The following is a 19659-nucleotide window of genomic DNA, read 5'->3' on the forward strand; positions in this document are numbered from 1 at the left end:
AAATTTTACAATTGACTTTGAAAAATGTCATTGGAATTTTGATCAGGATGGCATTGAAGGTATAGATTGGTCTGGGTAGCATAGACATTTTAACAATGTTTCTTCTTCCAATCCATGAACATGGAATGTTTTTCCATCTTTTTGTGTCTTCTTCAATTTCTTTCATGAGTGTTCTGTAGTTCCTAGAATATAGATCCTTTACCTCTTTGGTTAGATTTATACTGAGGTATTTTATTGTTTTTGGTGTTATTGTAAATGGAATTGTTTCTCTAATTTCTCTTTCTACAGTTGCATTGTTAGGGTATAAGAAAGCAGCTGATTTCTGTGCATTGATTTTGTATCCTGCCACATTATTGAATTGCTGTATGAGTTCTAGTCATTTGGGGTTGGAGTCTTTTGGGTTTTCCACATAAAGTATCATGTCATCTGTGAAGAGAGAGAGTTTGACTTCTTTGCTGATTTGAATAGCTTTTATTTCTTTTTGTTATCTGATTGCTGTTGCTAGGACTTCTAGTACTATGTTGAACAATAATGGCGAGAGTGGGCATCCTTGACATATTCCTGATCTTAAAGGAAAGGCTCTCAGCTTTTCCCCATTTAAGATGATATTCACTGTGGGATTTTCCTAGATGGATTTTATGAACTTGAGGAATATTCCCTCTATCCCTATACTCTGAAGAGTTTTAATCAGGAAAGGATGCTTTATTTGGTCAAATGCTCTTTCTGCATCAATTGAGAAGACCATATGGTTCTTCTCACTCCTCTTATTAATGTATCTGTCACATTTATTGATTTGTGAATGTTGAACCACCCTTGCATCCTGGGGATAAATCCCACTTGGTCGTGGTGGATGATCCTTTTAATGTATTGTTGGATCCTATTAGCTAGGATTTTGTTGAGGATTTTGGAATCCATATTCATCGGGGATATCGGTCTGAAATTCTCCTTTTTGGTGGGGTCTTTGCCTGGCTTGGGGATGAAGGTAATGCTGGTCTCATAAAATGAGTCTGGAAGCTTTCCTTCTGTTTCTGTTTTTTGAAGCAGCTTCAGGAGAATGGGTATTATTTCTTATTTGAAAGTTTGGTAGAATTCCCTAGGGAATCCATCAGGCCCTGGACTCTTGTTTTCTGGGAGGTTTTAGATCACTGCTTCTATCTCGTTACTGGTTATGGGCCTATTCAGATTGTCATTTTCTTCCTGTTTCATTCTTGGGAGTTTATAGGTTTCCAGGAAGGCATTCATTTCATCCAGGTTGCTCAGTTTATTGGCATAGAGTTGTTGATAATAATTTCTAATAATTGTTTCTATTTCCTTGGTATTAGTCATGATCTCTCCCCTTTCATTCATAATTTTATTAATTTGGGTCCTTTCTCTTTTCTTTTGGATAAGTCTGGCCAGTGTCTTGGAAGCTCTGCATCTCTCCATCCATTGTAAATGACAGCCTTGCCAGATAAAGTATTCTTGGCTGCGTGTTCTTCTCATTTAGTACCCTGAATATGTCTTTGCAGGCCTTTCTGGCTTGCCAGGTCTCTGTGGATAGGTCTGACGTTATTCTGATGTTCCTCCCTCTGTACATAAGGAATCTCTTCCCCCTAACTGCCCTTAAGATGGTTTCCTTGGTTCTAAGATTTGCGAGTTTTACTATTACATGCCAGGGTGTTGGCCTGTTTTCCTTGATCTTGGGAGGGGTCCTCTCTGCCTCTAGGACACGAATGTTTGTTTCATCCCCCAGATTAGGGAAGTTCTCAGCTACGATTTGCTCAAATATATCTTCTAGTCCTCTCTCTCTCTCCACCCGCTCAGGGATTCCAATAATTCTGACATTGGAACGTTTCATGGTGTCACTTATTTCTCTGATTCTATTTTCATGTATTCTGAGTTGTTTTTCCCTGGCCTCCTCTTTTCCCTTTTTCTCTATTATTTGGTCTTCTAGGTCACTAATTCGTTCTTCTGCCTCACTTAGCCTAGCTGTTAGATTATTTAGATTAGATTGGATCTCATTGATAGCATTTTTAAATTCTGCCAATTCAGCTTTCATTTCTGCCCTTAGAGACTCTGTGTTGCCATTAATCGATTTCTCCATTCTAGCTATTGTCTTCACAGTTGCTAACCTGAATTCCATCTCCGACATCTTGGTTATATCTGAATCCATTTGTAAATCTGTGGCATTAAGTCATAATCTCTGAGCCTTTCCTATTTTGGGGGTTCCTCCTCCTAGTCATTCTGTTGAGGGGTGGTTGAGGCAGTGTATAGAGTCCAAATTATTGACCACAACCCAAGAAAGATACACCTGTTTTCTAGGGATCTTAGGGTTGCTGGCCTCTTGTTTTCCCAGCCTGTCTTCTGGGGGAGGGTCCTGCCACACTGTTACTCAGGCAATCCTGTTTGGGCAGGGTTGCCCTGCCCCCTGTGGTGGGGGATGGGCTCAGTGAAAACTGGTTTTTTGGGGCTTTTGTTCTCTGGCGGCCTTCCCTGGTGGCTTCCGAGAGTCAGAGCAGAAGAGACCTTTTCCAGCCTTCTGCCTTAGAGCAGAGAGATCACAGTCTGGTCTTCAGTGATCTCTCCAGGCCACACTATCTCCATTTCTGTCTGTGCTGCTATAAACTGCAGCATTCTGGGTTGTGCGCCCCTCAGCAGGGCTCCCAATCCTTCCCTCCAGGTCGGGGCATGTCTCTGCCCTTTGTGCTTCTAAAACCGCCTGCCGCCCCCAGTTCGCACACGCGGCCCCGCTCCTCTGTTTTCCGTCCGGGGGGCTGCCCTAAAGTCCTTTCCCCACTGCTACTGGTCTGCATGTCTGTGCCCCGTCCCCAGCGCGGTAGGGTATGCTCACCGTTGGTCTAGGATCCCGATGGCCAGGTTCCCTCCCCCTTCCATTTATCCTCCGATATCTGCCGGTGGTATCATAGCTCCCCGCTTCATACCTCGAAACCAACTGCCTGCGATATTCTGTTTGTAGAGATCCAGATCTATCTTCTTACATCTCAGGCTGATTTCATGGGTGTTCAGAGTGGTCTGGTAGATGTCCAGCTCAATTCTGGGGACCAGTTGGAATAGGGTCCCCTACTCCTCCACCATCTTTTTCCTGTTCTGTTGACAGTTTTAGTCATGAAGGGATGTTGTTCTCTGTCAGATGCTTTTTCTGCATTGAAATGATCATATGTTTTTTATATTTTCTTTTATTGATGCAATGTATCATATTGATTGATTTGCAAATATTAAACTACCTTTGTATTATGGGAATAAATCCCACTTGATCATGGTGAGTGATTTTACTAAAATATTATTATATTTGATTGTGTAATTGTTGAGAATTTTTGCATCTCTTTTCATCAGAGACAGTCGTCTGTGGTTCTCCTTTTTTGTAGTGTCTCTATCTGGTTTTGGTATCAGGGTAATGCAGGCCTCATAAAATGAATTTGCAAGTTTTCCTTCCTCTTCTTTTTTTGGAATAATTTGAGAAGAATAGATATTAACCCTTTAAATATTTGGTGAAATTCACCTCTGAAGCTATCTGGTCCTGGACTTTTATTTGTCGGGAGTGTTTTAATTACTGATTTAATTTCATTGCTGCTAAATGGTCTGTTCAAATTTTCTTTCCTGGTTCAGTTTTTGGAGGTTTATATTTGTAGAAATTTATCTATTTCTTCTAGGTTATCCATTTGATGGCATATTATAATTCATTTTATTTCTGTGGTGTCAGTTATTTCTCCTTTTTCATACATGATCTTGTTTTTTTTTTTACTTCTCTTTCTCTCTCGATGCATCTGGTAAAGTTTTATCAATTTTGTGGATCTTTTCAAAGAACCAGCTCCTACTTTTATTGATCTGTTCAATTTTTTTTTTTAGTACCTACTTCATTTAATTCTCTAATCTTTATTATTTCCTTCCTTCTACAGGTTTTGGGTTTTGTTTATTTCTCTTTTTCTAGTTCCTTAGATGTAACGTTTGGCTTGAGATTTTTCTTGCTTCTTGAGGTAGGAGTGTATTGCTATAAACTTCCCTCTTAGAACCACTTTTACTGTGTCCCAAAGGTTTTGGATGATTGTGTTTTCATTTTGATTTGTCTCCCTGTATTTTTTTAAATTTTCTCTTTGATGTCTTGCTTGTCCCATTCATTATTTAGTAGCATATTATTTAACCTCCATGTATTTCTGGTCTTTCCAAATTTTTTTTTTTCTTGTCATTGATTTTTAGTTTCATAGCATTTTGGTCAGAAAAGATGAGTGATATTACTTCGATCTTTTTGAATTTGTTGAGACTTGTTTTGTAGCCTAATATGTGATCTGTTCTGGAGAATGTTCCATATGCACTTGAAAAGAATGTGTATTCTGCTGTTTTAGGATGGATTATTCTGAACATATCTTTTCAATCTATCTAGTCCACTGTGTCATTCAAAACCACTGTTTTCTTGTTGATTATCTGTTTGGATGATCTATCCATCAATGTCAGTTGGGTGTTAAAGTCCCCTACTATTAGTATCTATTAGTTCCTTTATTTTTACTTTAAGTATTGAATGCTCCCATGTTGGTGTATAAACAATTGTTATATCTTCTTGTTGGTTTCTCCCCTTCATGATTAGTGTTCTTCTTTGTCTCTTATTACGGTCTTTATTTTAAAGTCTATTTTTTCTGATATAAGTATTGCTACCTTGGCTTTCTTTTCATATCCATTTGCATGTTCAGTGCTTCTCCATCCCCTCAATTTCTATCTGCATGTGTCTTTAGGTCTGAGATCAGTCTCTTATAGGCAGCATATAGATGAGTCTTCTTTTTTATCCATTTTGTCACTCTGTGTCTTTTGACACAGAGTCGCTGATTCATCCTTCTGCCTCATCTAGTCTACTATTTATTCCATCTAATGTATTTTTAATTTCATGTTCTTCATCTCTGATTGGTTCTTTTATGTGTTTTCTATATATTTCATAAGGGTCTCACTGATGTCTTCTACTCTTCTCAAGTCCAGTGAGTATCTTTATAATCATTTCTTTATATTCTCTATCAAACATATGACTTATCTGTGTTTCACTTTGGTCTCTTTCTGTAATTTTATTCTGTTATTTCATTTGGGACATATTCCTCTGTCTCCTCATTTTGTCTTACTCTCTGTGTCTGTTTCTGTGTGTTAGGAAAGATAGCTATGTCTCCTGCACTTGAAAGTAATGGCCTTATGAAGAAGAGGTCCTATAGTGCCCTACTATGCAGTATCCCCTGTTCAGAACCTGGCACTTCAGGAATGTCTCCTATGTGTAATGTATACACCCTGCTGTTGTGGCTGAGCCATTTTTTCCTTCAGTCCAGTCATCCCCAATGGCTCTCTTTGCCTGTTGTCAGCAGTATTTTCTCCCTGTGGTGTTAGTGGGGCAGTGTGGGGACATCTTGGGCTTAGTTAAGTCAGACCAGGCATTTGCCAGAGGTGCAGTAGCATGTAACTGCAGGGTGCTTTCCCCATGTTGTTCCCTGAGAAGCTTTCATTGGTGGGCAAAGCCTGGAGTCAAACCAGTTGTCTGCCTCCAGCCCTCTGCTGCAGCCTCAGTCCGAGTGGTTTGTGTGGTTATCTTTCCCTCTCTCCAAGGCAGGAGTCACTTTGGTGTAGTGCTGGTCACTGTAGGGCCTGCTTGCATACTGCCAGGCCTGTGGCACCACCGTGTATGGGCTCTGGCCGAGAGCATATTGGAGAGTGTGCATCCACTGAATCATAGTGTGGGGGGTTGGTTGGTGGGGCGGTGGTGTTAGCAAGCTTTGTGTGCCCCTGGTCCTCTGTGGGAGGGGCCCTGCAGTGACAGACTGAGATGGGCTGTCTGGAGCAGTGAATTGGTAGAAGCACCGCATGGAGGGTCAAGGTGGCATTGCTAGCAATTTACAGTCCAACTCTAGGGCTGGGGAGGGAAATGGCATCTGCCAGTTCCTTTGTTCCTGGAGTTGTTTCCCTCTTAGTTCTCTCCCTCCATGACATGCTCTGAGATTAGTAAATAACTCCCTCCCATATGCCCCAGGCGACTTTCAGACTGCTGCTTCTATGCTGTATCTCCACAGGCTGTTTATTTTGCTGTCTTTTTAAGGGTAGGAACTCAGTTTCTTCTTGCCCACCAGCTCTCCCAGAGCTGAGCCTGCTGATTTTTTTAAATTTCAGGTTTTAAGTCCTGCTGGTTTTAAGAGCTCATGAAATTCGGCCCCTCTCGTTTTTAAATGCAAATGTTATGGGGGTTTATATTCCCTGTGCAGACTTCCTAGTGTGGGGGTTTGTTTCTCTCCCCTTTTCATGCTCATGCCATCCTTCTCTCCTGCAGACAGTCCCAGGAGTCCCTTTAGTTCCTGACCACGTCTCCACCCCTCCTACCCTCTTTGACATGGCCTTTTCTCTGCATTTTGTTGTGGAGTTTATTCTGCCAGTCTTCAGGTCATTTTCCAGGTTATTTACACTGATATGAGTGTTATCTAGTTGTATCTGCGGGAAGAGCTGAGCCTAGGGTCCTCCTACCCTGCCATTTTCTGGAAGTCTCCTTATCATCTATTTTTATGCTATCTACAAACAACTCACTTTAGAACCAAAGGTAAATGGTCTGAAAGTGAAAGGTTGGAAAAAGTTATTCTAAGCAGATAGTAATCAAGAGACCAAGGGTAGGTATACTAATATCACATTTAAAGAGGCTTTAAGCCAAAAAGGATACAAAGAAGAAAACGACCATATTAGTGATGGTGATGCAGAGTAGAAAAGACCAGCCTTTGTCCCCCAACAAGCCAGATGGCTTCCCTGGTGAATTCTACCAGACATTTGAAGAATTAACATCAATCGTTCTCAAATTCTTCCAAAATATTGGAGAAGACAGTACACTTCAAAACTCATTTTACAAGGATGGCATTATCATGATACCAAAGCCAGACAAGGCCATTACAAGAAAAGAAAATTATAGGCCAATATCCTTGGTGAACAAAGATGCAAAATTCTTAACAAAATACTAGCAAACTAAATTCAACAGCATATTAAAAAGATCATTCATCATGGCTAAGTGGGATTTATACTCAGGATATCAGTAGATGTGATATACTATATTTACAAAATGAAGGATAAAAATCATATGGTTATCTCAATAGATGCAGAAAAAGCATTTGACAAATTTCAACATCATTTCATGATTTAAAAAAAAGCTCTCAACAAATTAGGTGTAGAACAAATGTACCTCAACATTATAAGGCCATATATGACAAACCCACAGCTAACGTCATACTCAATCAAAATCTGAAAGCTTGCCTCTAAGATCAGGAACAGGACAAGGATGCCCATTCTCACCACTTCTGTTTAACAGTACTGGAAGTGCTAAGCTAGAGCACTTAGGAAAGGGAAAGAAATAAAAGGCATACAAATCAGAAAGGAAGAATGAAGGGGGAGAAATCGGAGGGGGAGACGAACCATGAGAGACAATGGACTCTGAAAAACAAACTGAGGGTTCTAGAGGGGAGGGGGGTGGGAGGATGGGTTAGCCTGGTGATGGGTATTAAAGAGGGCACATATTGCATGGAGCACTGGGTGTTATACACAAACAATGAATCATGGAACACTACATCAAAAACTAATGATGTAATGTATGGTGATTAACATAACAATAAAAAATTTTTAAAAATTTGAAGGAAAAAGAAAGGAAGAAGTTAAGTTTTCTGTTTGTAGATGACATGATCTTACATATGGAAAATCTTAAAAAGCCCACAAAAAAAAACTTTCAGAACTAATAAATTCAGTAATGTTGCAGGGTAAAAAAATTTAAAAAAACGTAAATCAGTTGCATTTCTATACATAAAAACAAACTATCCAAAAAAAGAAGTTAAGAAAACAATTGCATTATAGTAGCATCAAAAAGAATGAAATACGTAGGAATAAATTTAACCAAAAGTTGAAGGAACTGTACAAGAAAAACTATAAAACAGTGATGAAAGAAATTGAAGAAGACACAAATAAATGGAAAGATTCCCTATGTTCATGAATTGGAAGAATTAATATTGTTAAAATGTCCATACACCCACAGTTATCTACAGATTCAGTGCAATACCTCTCTGGATTCCAATGCCATATTTTTTACAGAAATATAAAAAACAATCCTAAAATTCATTTGGAACCACAAGAGATCCTAAATAATTAAAGCAATTTTGAGCAAGAAAAACAAAGCTGGAGGCATTACACTTCCTGATTTCAAATTATATTATAAATTTATAGCAATCAAAACTACTCTACTGGCATAAAAAGGGACACATAAATGACTAGAACAGATTCAAGAGCTCAAAATAAACCCATGTATAGGCAGTCAATTAATCTTTAACAAAGTTGCCAAGGATACACAATGGGAAAATGATAATCTCTTTAATAAATGTGCTGGGGAAATTGGATATTCACATAGAAAAGAAGGAAATTGGATCTTTATCTCACAGAAATTCACTTTAAATGAATTAATGACTTAAACAAAAGACCTGAAACCATAATAATCTAAAAGAAAGACAAATAGAGGAAACCTCTTTGACATTGGTCTTGGCACAATATTTTGGATTTGACACCAAAGACACATATTACAAAGGCAAAAATAAACAAGTGGGACCACATCAAACTAAAAAGTTTCTGCATAGTAAAGGAAACAATCAATACAATAATAAGACAATCTATGGAATGGGAGAAATATTTGCAAACTACCTGATAAGCAGTTATTATGTAAAATATATATGTAACTCATATAACTCAATAGCAATAATAATAATAACCTTATTAAGAATGGTCAAAAGACCTGTATAGATGTTTTTCAAAAGAACATACAAATGGCACACAAGTATATGAAAAGGTGCTCAACCTCTCTAATTGTAAGAAAAATGTAAATCAAAACCACAATGAGATAATACCCCACAACTGTCAGGATGGCTATTATCAAAAAGTCAAGGCATAAACAAGTGTTAGTGAGGATGTGGAGGAAAGGGAATCCTTGTTCACTGTTGGTGGGAATGTAAATTGCTACCACCATTATAGAAAACAGTATTGAGATTCCTCAGAAATTAGCAATAGAGGGGCATCTGGGTGGCTCAGTTGGTTGAGTGTCTGCCTTCAGCTCGGGTCACGGTCCCAAGGTCTGGGATGGAGCCCCGCATCAGGCTTCCTGCTCAGCAGGGAAGTCTGCTTCTCCCTCTGTCCCTCACTCCTCTCTCACTCTCTCTCTCTCAAATAAATAAATAAAAATCTTAAAAAAAAATTAACAATAGAACTACCATATGATCAAGAAATCCCACTTCTGGTGTATATCCAAAGGAAATGAAAACAGGTTACTGAAGAAGAGACATATGCACTCCCATGTTTATTGCAGCATTATTTATAGTCATAAAGATATAGAAACAACCTATGTGTTCATCAGTGGATGAATAGATAGAGAAAATATGGAATATATGTATAATTGAATATTATTCAGTCTTTTAAAAATAAAGAAATCCCGCCATTTGCAACAACATGGATGTACCTAGAGGACATTATGCTAAGTGAAATAAGCCAGACACAGACATGTACTGCTTGATGATCTCTCTTATATGTGGAATCTTTTTTAAAAAAGGCAAACTCATAGTAATAGAGCAGAGTGGTGATTATCAGGAACTGGGAAGTGGGAGTTAGGGGAAATGTTGGCAAAAATGTACAAAATTTCAGCTATAAAATGAATAAGTTGTGGAGACCTAATGTACAGCATGGTGTCTATAATTAATAATAATGTATTAATAATGTATTGTATAATTAAAATACTAAGAGAATAATCTCAAGTGTTGTACCACAACAAAAATAATAACTATGTGAGGTGGCAGATATGTTAATTAGCTTTAAGTGGTAAGCATTTCACAATTTATATGTATATCAAAACATCACATTGCATATCTTAAATATATCCAATTTTTATCTGCCAGTCATACCTCAGTAAAGCCACAAAAAATAAAATGAATAAAATAAAATATTTAACCCACAAAAGAAGAGAGATGGACATTACATATTGATAAGATAGTCAATTCATCAAGAACATGCAGCAGTTATAAACAGAGTGTCCCAAAATATAGGAAGTAAAAACTAACAGAACTGAAGGAAAAAATACACAGTCCTACAGTAATTGGAGATTTCAGTAACCCATTTTCAATTATGGATAGCACACCTACACAGATGATCAATACAGAAATGGAGGATTTCATAACACTGTAAACCAACTAGATGTAATACACATGTACAGAACACTCTACCCAAAAATAGAAGAGTAACAGGTTCTTCTCATGAGCACACAGGACATCCTCCAGTATAGACCATATGTTAGGATGCAAAACAAGTCTCAATAAGCTTAGAAGATTGTAATCATATAAAGGATCTTCTCTGACTTCAGTGGAATGAAACTAGAAATCAATAACTGAAGGAAAACTATAAATTCACAAATTTGTGAAATTGAACAACACTCTTAAACAACTAATGAATTAAATAAAAAATCACAAGGGAAATTTAAAAATTACTTTGAGATAAAATGAAAAACACCATACCAAAACTTTTAGGATGCAATAGAGCAGTATTCAGCGGAAAATTTATAGCTATAAATACTTATATTATAAAAGGAGTAATATGTCAATTCAATATTCTTTACACCTTAAAGAATCAGAAAATGAAGAGCAATCTAACCCCAAAGTTAGCAGCAGTAAATAGTGATGATTGGAGCAGAGATAAAACCAAATAAGGAATAGAAAACAACAGAAATAATCAATAAGACCAAAATTGGGACTTTGAAAAGATCGACAAAATTAAGAAACTTTTAGCTAGACTGAACAAAGAGAGGACACAAATTACTGATACCAGAAATGAAAGTGGGACATTACTACAGACCTTATAGAAACAGAAAGAATTATAATAGTATGAGGGATTGTGTGCCAATAAATCAGAAACCTAGATAAAAAGGAAGAATTCCTAGAAATACACAAACTACCAAAAATGACTCAAGAAGAAATAAAAAAAATTTTGAATATACCTAAAATAAGTAAAGAGATTTATTAATCAAAAACCAATCAACAAAGAAAAGTTCAGGACCAGATGGTTTCACAGGTAAATTCAATCCGAAGAATAATTAACATGAGTCCTTCTCAAAATCTTCCAAAAAACAAAGAGAGAGAGAGAAGTGAGGAACACATTCTCTAACCAGTGAAAGTAGGCAAGGAAAAAAAAGGCATCCAAATTGGATAGAAAAAAGTAAAATTACCTCTGTTCACAAATAGTATGATCTTATATGTCAAAAAACCCTAAAGATCCTCCCAAAAAACCTGTTAGAAGTAATAAATTAATTCAGCAAAATTGCAGGATACAAAATCAACACACAGCAATCAGTTGCATTTCTATATACGAACAATGAATAATCAGAAAAATTAAAACAATTACATTTACTATCATGAAAAAAATAAAATACTTAGGAATAAATTTCATCAAGGAGGTGAAAATCTCAGTACACTGAAAACTAAAAACTGTTGCTAAAAGCAATTAGATACAAATAAATGGAAAGACAGCTCATGTTCATGGATTGGAAAAATTAATATTGTTAAGAATGTCATCACTACCCAAAGTAGTCTACAGATTTGATGCAGTCTCTATCAAAATCCCAATGATATTTTTGCATAAATAGAAAATTCCATCTTAAAATTCATATGAAATCTCAAGGGACCCCAAATAGCTAAAATAATCTTGAAAAAGAACAAAGTTGCAGGTCTCACTTATTCATTTCTAAACTTACTACAAAGCTACAGTAATCAAAACAGTGTGGTACAGATACAAAGACTAATGGAATAGAAGTAAGAGCCTACTAATAAACCCTCACATATATGGTCAGGTGATTTTTGAAAAGGGTATCAAGACCATTCAATGGGGAAAAGATGGTCTTTTCAACAAATGGTACTGGGAAAACTGGACATGCACATGCAAAATAATGAAGTTGGACCCTTACACCATATACAAAAATTAGCTCAAATGGAAAGCTACAGAACCTTTAGAAAAAAATATGGGGGGGGGTGCCTGGGTGGCTCAGTTGGTTAAGCATCTGTCTTTGGCTCAGGTCATGATCTCAGGGTCTTGGGATTGAGCCCCCATTGGACTCCCTGCTCAGCGGGTAGTCCGCTTCTCACTCTCTCTCAATCTCAAGTAAATAAATAAATAAATAATCTTTAGGAAAAAAACATAGGGAATAAGTTTCATGACATTGGATCTGGCAATGATTTCTTGGACATGACATCAAAAGCAAAGGAAACAAAAGTAAAGGTAAACTGGACTACATTAAAATTTAAACTTCTGGACATCAAGCCACAACCAACAGAGTAAAAAGGTAACCTAAGGAATGGGAGAAAATGTTCACAAATTATATACTCAATAAATGTCAAGTATCCAGAATATATAAAGATTCTTACAACTCAACAACAAAAAGACAAACAACCCAACTAATAAATGGGCAAATGATTTGACTAGACATTTCTCTAAAGAATATATGTGAATGGCCAACAAGCACATGAAAAGATGATTGACATCATTAGTCAATAGAGAAATGTAAATCAAGACTACAGTGAGATACCACTTCACACCCACTAAGAAGTCCAAAATATAAATACATACATACGTACATATATATGTACATACATACAGAAAAGAGAGAGAGAGAGAGAAAGAAGGAAGGGAGGGAGGGAGAGAACAAGTGTTAATGTGGATGTGGGAAATTCTGAATCCTCATATATTGCTACTGGGAATGTAAAATGGTACAGCTGGTGTGGAAGACAGTTTTTCAGTTTCTCATAAAGTTAAATATAAAATTATCTTGTGATCCAGCAATTCTATTGCTAGGTATATACTCAAATTGAAAACAGGTGTTCAAAAGTTATACACAATTGTTCATAGAGCACTAGTCACTATGGCCAGAAGATGGAAATGGAATATCCATCAACAGATGAATGGATAAACCAAGGGTGGTATGTCCATAAATGGAATATTATCCAGGTATAACAAGGCGTGCATTACTGATACATGCCACAGCCTGGATGAACCTTGAAAAACGCTAATTGAAAGACACCAGACACCAAAGACCACATATTGTTTGATACCATTTGTATGCAATATCCAGAAAGGAAGGAAATCTAATGAGACAGGAAGTAGATTAATGGTTGCTAGGATCTGGGGATGGGGGAAATAAGGAATTATAGCTCAATGCATATGGGGTTTCCTTTTGAGGTGATGAAAATATTCTGGAAGTAGATAGTGGTGATGGCTGCCCAACACTGTGAATGTACTAAATGCCACTGTGTACACTATGAAATGTGCACTTTAAAATGGAATTTTATGTTATGTGAATTTTAGCTCAATAGAAATAATTGTCCCCTCCACCCTATTTAGGAAGCTTATAGGCCAATAGAAAGGCCGAATGGTTGGGAATTTTGTAGGCCTAAATTTACTGGGTGGGATGATGGTAAGATTTAGATAAGAACTGCAAATGTCTAACACTTAAGACCACATCTTCATCATTTTTAATTGGTAAAAAGAAAAGGTGAGTCTTTGGGGACTATTTGATAGCCATGATATTCATTTCACTAATACCAAATACATCCCAATCTATCACCCATTGCCCACCCAAAATGTGTTTACTGGTTCATTGCATTCTAATCCTCAGAAAGGCTTGGTTAGTGCCAGAAATAGGGCATCCAAACATGACATCTTATTCCAATCCAAAACTTACTTGTTGAATAGCCACAAGGTTTTCATCACATACTAGCAGTAACAACCCTGCCTCTGCCTTTCAAGCAGGTACAGTATGACACACAAAAGTTATATTCCCCAGGACAGCCCCCAAATTAGAGGGCTGTTCCAAGTGCTACTTTTAATTATCAAAATTAAAAGGAATTGGTTAAAACTTTATACTACAAACTAGAATAGTTAAAATTTAAAATGATAGTATAAAATATTTTTAAATGATTTAAGAAATTAGACTTGTAAAAGAAACTTTTAATTATTATACAGTACTTATACCAATCTTATGAAGTAGGTATTATTTCCTCTATTTTCCAGATGAAGAAACTTGGGTTGAGAGTGTCCGATTTTCCAAAGTGATTTTTTAACTATTAAGTGGAAGAGATGAGGTTTAAACCCCCAAAATCTGATCACAGATCCTTTTCTTTTTCACCTCTGCCTACCTTTTGGCCCAGACAGAAGAAAGCTTTCAAGTCTGTGTTACTTTGGAAAATTGTTGACATATCTTTTGCAAGATTAGCAAAGTGTGGTGCCAACATTGGCGATAAGCTTCATACCAGACTAAAAATTTCTGCAATAGTAAGAATACCCAAATTTCTACTCATTTGCGAGCTTAGAATATAGTGTCACAAGCAGTCTCATCCAGCTTCTCTAAGAGTGTAACCTATGAAAAATACCTACAACTTAATAACAATCATAGTTAATCATCAACAGGGTCCTGGCAGCAAGGTATCATACATATGTATATAACATCGTATTATGGTATAATGGAGTGGAAAGGGCACAAGTCTTGGAATCAGGTGAACTGGGTTTGGAGGAATCAGGCGAACTGGGTTTGGAGCTTAGTTTTGCCACATACTAGTTAGTGAGTATAACCATGGACAAAGTACTTAATCTTGCTAAGTTTTCTTTATTTATAAAACAACACTACCTATCACGTGGACTTATGAAGATTGAGATAAAAGCCAGATAAAATAATTAAGATAATTATGCTGAGAAAGTTATAAGCCAAATTGGTACCTAGACTTCAAGGGTAGATAACAAATATTTTCACCTAAATAGTTATTGTTGTTTTTAACATTTTCTGTGAACCTTGGAAAATAAAGTCTCGCCTCTTACTTCTGCTTCTAGTTCCACTTGTCCTATTCAGACAAGGAACGCTACGAAAATGAAGAGAGACCTGAGGTCCAGAAGCAGATGCTCATCGATATGGCCAAAAAGCTACCGGTTTACACAAGAACTGGGAGTGGAGGTCAGTTCATCCAAAGTCACCTAGAGAAATGGCAAGTCACCTTTTGAGATCGGCAAGGACCTCAAAAAGGCTAAGTCATATATATCCACAGGCTCATCTGTATAGCTAGCACTGGAGTCTACCACTAACATTTTGCTATGTTACATTATCATATATCTGTCCACAAATCCATCCCTCATCCATCATCCATCAAGCCATCTTATTTTTTCATACATTTCAAACTAAGTAGCAAATATCAGTACACATCTACCTAAATATTTTATCATTCTTTTTTGAGTGAAATTTGCATACAAAGACACATACAAATCTTAAGTGTGCTGTTCAGTGTTTTGACAGATGTACACATCTGTGTAACTAAAACCTCTATAAACATTACCACATGCCGAGAAAGTTCTCTCATGCTCCTTCCCAGTCACTCCCACCAACCACCACCAAGGCAACCACTATTCTGATAGTTTTCCATCATAGATTAGTTTTACCACTCTAGAATTTTATATAAATGTAATCATACAGTATTACTGTTGTGTCTGGCTTCTTTTATTTAGCATAATATTTTGAGATTCCTTCACATTTCTGTGTATTTTATTCCTCTTATTGCTGAGTAGTATTTCATTGTATGAATATATCATAGTTTGTTTATCCATTCACCAGTAGATGCACATTTGGTGTTTCCAGTGCTTAGCTATCATGAGTAAATCTGCTATGAATATTCTTGTATAAGTATTTGTGCAGAGATATGTCATCTTTCTTGGGTAAATGTCCACTATGGAGTTTTACTCTTAGTTTTCATCTGTATGACTAAAATAGTACTAGCTGAACAAGTTCTCCACCTTTCAAAATTTGAAACTCAAACCTCTTTTGACAAGTCATCCTAATGTTCCTAATAAGGAAGACTGTGTTTCAAGGCTTTGGGAATTATACTGTTAGACATTTATGTTCATCTGTTTATCATTTATTTATTCAGTTATCATTTATTAAGATCCTGTGTGGCAATTGGGGGAATTTTAGTATGATCTGGGTATTAGATATTAAGGCCTTACTATTAATTTTGTTAGAGCATTGATGTCATGGTAGTCATGATTTTTTAAAAGTCTTCATGCATACTGAAATATGGTGAAAAGTAGACAGGAAATTGTTTGTAGTAAACAGAATGATGGCTAGAAGAGATTGGTTACAAACTAAAGGTGTATGGGATGAATTAGACCCAAGATAAATTTTGTTTGATCTCTAATGTATCATTCAAAACTTTGTATTTGTTACTGATTTTTAACAACTAGAATATTTCCACATGAAAGTCCTTATTTTTGGCTTCTCCTGAAAACTCGGACACTCTGGCAATATTCAGTCTGCATTTTCACATGGCAAAAACTAGCTAAAGCTGAGTAGTAGCCACACTCTTTAAATAAGGCATGCATTCTCACGTTCCCTCACAGTCTCCAACTGGCTGCTTCACTCACTACTCACTAGTCTCTGGACCCTTGAATCATTTGTTTGCAGCCCTATGATATAGAGAAGGCTTCTCTGAGGAAATATCTTTTGGTTTGAGACCTGAATAATAAAAACCAGCAGGAAGTAAAGAGCAGAGGAACTGGCATCCCAGGCAGAAGGTACTGCAGGTACAAAAGGCCCTTAGACAGGAGCAAGCTTGCAGTATTAGAAGAACAGCCAGCCAGCCATGTGACTGGAGTATAGCAGGTGGAGAGTGATACCAGTTAAAACTGAAGAGGCAAGCAGAGGCCAGATGATACAGGCCATGGTAAGGAGTTTGGATTTTATTCTAATGGTGTTGGAAGTCCACTGAAGGTTTTAAGTAAAAAGTGATATAATCTGATTTACATTTTAACAGATCATCTGGCTATTCTATAGAGAACATATTATGGGGAACAAGAATGAAAGAGTAAATAATTAGGCATCTGTTGCTGTCATCTAAATGAGAGATAATGGTGGCTTAAACTGGGCAATGATATTACTGTATCTTTAAAAACATGCTGAATGAATTAAACATGCATGTTCCTCTCCCTTTTTCTTTGCCTCGATTATAACCATACTTTTGTCATCCCCCCCATTGCTAGACATAAACACAAACTGCTGAATTAGCAGTCCATTATGCTAAATCAATTATATATGCTTAATGTACACTTCAGATGGAATATTATATTAGTTCAAATTATTCATGATTTTAGTTGTTTCACTTAATAATAATTACATTAAACACAGTCATACTGTATTGATGAACAGAGAGAAAATGAGAAGAAAAGGAAAATGCCTTTCATTAAGGGAAATAAAGAAAGGAAGGAGAGAAGGAAGGAAGAGGGAGGGAGAATTTTTTTTATATCAGACTTATAGAGTGAAGAGAACCCTGAGTGAAATAAGGGGTCAGAAAAACTATAGTGGTCACAGTCCTGCCACTCACTTGCTGTGTGATCTTGTGTAAGTCACTTGGTATGGCTCAAGTCTTTACTTCCTTCATCTGTGAAATGGTCAACTGAATTAATTGTTTTCATATCGGAAAGTTGGAGTAAACAGAATCTGAATGGTTTTCCCAAGATCACTCAAGCAGTTGACAGCATAGTTTGTTTTATAATACCAAATCTTATTATCAGATATCCAGATATGAAAACTTTTCCCTTTACCTTCATCCCCCAAAAGGTGCCTTCAAGATTGATCTAACAAGGAAAAAAAATACATACCACAATTCTCTTCTGTGATCTGCCTTTTTCTTGGTAACTTGAGATGAGCTTGACTACCTGTAATCAGTGTATAACAAGACATCCAGATAGGCTAGTAAGATATATGGTGTCATATTGAGCCCTAACCAATGCTAACCACCTTATTTTTCCTATAGCTGTTAGATTCTGTGACCGGTGCCATTTGATCAAGCCTGATCGCTGCCACCACTGCTCTGTCTGTGCCATGTAAGTGACATCCATATTTCCCCTGGGCTGAGCTTGGACAACAACCTGACTGATCCTAACATGTGACCATGCCTAGATAAGAGCATTTCCTTTCAATCATAATGAACACATGCCACATATCCTCTTAGAATGACGATTATTCAAACTATTCTAAAGATAGGAAAGAGATATAAAACTCCATTTTAAAAATAAATGTTCGGGGTGCCTGGGTGGCTCAGTCGGTTGAGCGTCCGACTCTTGATTTTGGCTCAGGTCATGATCTCAGGGTCCTGGGATGGAGCCCCAGGTCAGGTTCCACGCTCAGTGGGGAGTCTGCTTCTCCCCCTCTCCCTCTGCTCCTCCCCCTGCTCACACTCTCTCTGTCAAATAAAACTTTTTTAAAAAATTAAAAAATGGGGCGCCTGGGTGGCTCAGTCGGTTAAGCATCTGCCTTCAACTCAGGCCATAATCATGGGGTCCTGGGATTGAGCCCGCATTGGGCTCCCTGCTCAGCGGGGAGCCTGCTTCTCTCTCTACCTCTGCTGCCCCCCCTGCTTCTGCTCCCTCTCTCTTATGTTCTCTCTCTCAAATAAATTTAAAAAAATCTTTAAAAATAAATAAATAAATAAAAATTTTAAAAATTAAAAAATAAAAATAAATGTTCTGTCTCAGAACAGTTTAGATTTATAGAATTATTGTGATGATAGTTCTCATATGTCCTACATCCAGTTTCCCCTATTATCAACATCTTACATTAATATGATGCGTTTGTTACAACTAATGAACCAACATCAATACATTATTTTTAATTGAAGTCCATACTCTGTTTAGAATTCCTCAGTTTTTCTTTAATGTTCTTTTTCTTTTCTAAGATCCCATCCAGGATACCACATTACATTTAGTTGGTATGTCTTCCCAGGTTCTTTTAGCTCTTACAGTTTCTCAGACTTTACTTGTTTTTGATAACCATGACAGTTTTTAGGATTTTAGGATTAATGATCAAGTATTTTGTAGAATATTCCTCAGTTGGGATTTGTCTGATATTTTTCTCATGATTAGACTTGGGTACTGTGTTTTGGGTAGGAAGAGCATAGAGGTAAAATACCATTATCATTGTATTGTATCAAGGACACATATTATGAACATGACTTATCACGGTAATATTAATCTTGATCATCTGGCTGAGGTAGTGTTTGTCAGATTTCTCTAATGTAAATTTACTCTTCCTCTGCTGCTTCCTTTACCCTTTGGAAGGAAGTCACTATGTATAGCCCAAACTAAAGGAATGGAAAATTATGCTCCCCCTCCTTGAAGGCAGAATATCTACATAAATTGTTTGGAATTCTTCTGCTTGAGAGATTTGACTCTTCTCCCTTATTTGTTTATTTGTTTCTTTATTTGTTTATTATTCATATAACTATATAGGCATGGATAATCACTTTATATTTTGGGTTATACCTCAGTACCACTTTATTTTGTTACTCGAATTATTCCAGCTTTGTAAAGTCACATCTGTATGTTAATAAATATAATCTTCATGTCCTTCTTCTTGGGTGTTATGTTCCACCCGTATTTCTCTTACTATTGATTCAGAGAGATCTGTCAAAAGATCAGAAATAGCCAAAGTAAAATAAATAAATCACGAGAGTAGTAATTAGTAATTTTTTTATTTTTTTAAAGATTTTATTTATTTATTTGAGAGAGAGAGCACAAGCAGGGGAGGGGCAGAGGGAAAGAGAGAAGCAGGCTCCTGGCTGAGCAGGG

The 19659-nt window shown here is 36.8% G+C and overlaps 1 protein-coding gene across 4 annotated transcripts in view; it reads left to right on the plus strand.

Moving 5' to 3' along the window:
* ZDHHC15 (zDHHC palmitoyltransferase 15) overlaps window positions 1-19659 on the plus strand; it is a 149398-nt gene that overhangs the window by 71457 nt on the left and 58282 nt on the right. For all 4 annotated transcript variants that reach the window (XR_013444836.1, XR_013444835.1, XM_078065378.1 and 1 more), the window contains exons 4-5: window positions 14881-15001; window positions 17847-17916. Coding sequence is in view for 2 of the 4 variants with exons in the window: in XM_078065378.1 (XP_077921504.1) it covers window positions 14881-15001; window positions 17847-17916 (191 nt within the window). In the remaining 2 variants the exon portion in view is untranslated. The remainder of the gene's footprint in view (window positions 1-14880; window positions 15002-17846; window positions 17917-19659) is intronic.

Source organism: Halichoerus grypus, chromosome X (genome assembly GCF_964656455.1).
Source record: "Halichoerus grypus chromosome X, mHalGry1.hap1.1, whole genome shotgun sequence".
In the NCBI taxonomy this organism is placed as follows: Eukaryota; Metazoa; Chordata; class Mammalia; order Carnivora; family Phocidae; genus Halichoerus; species Halichoerus grypus.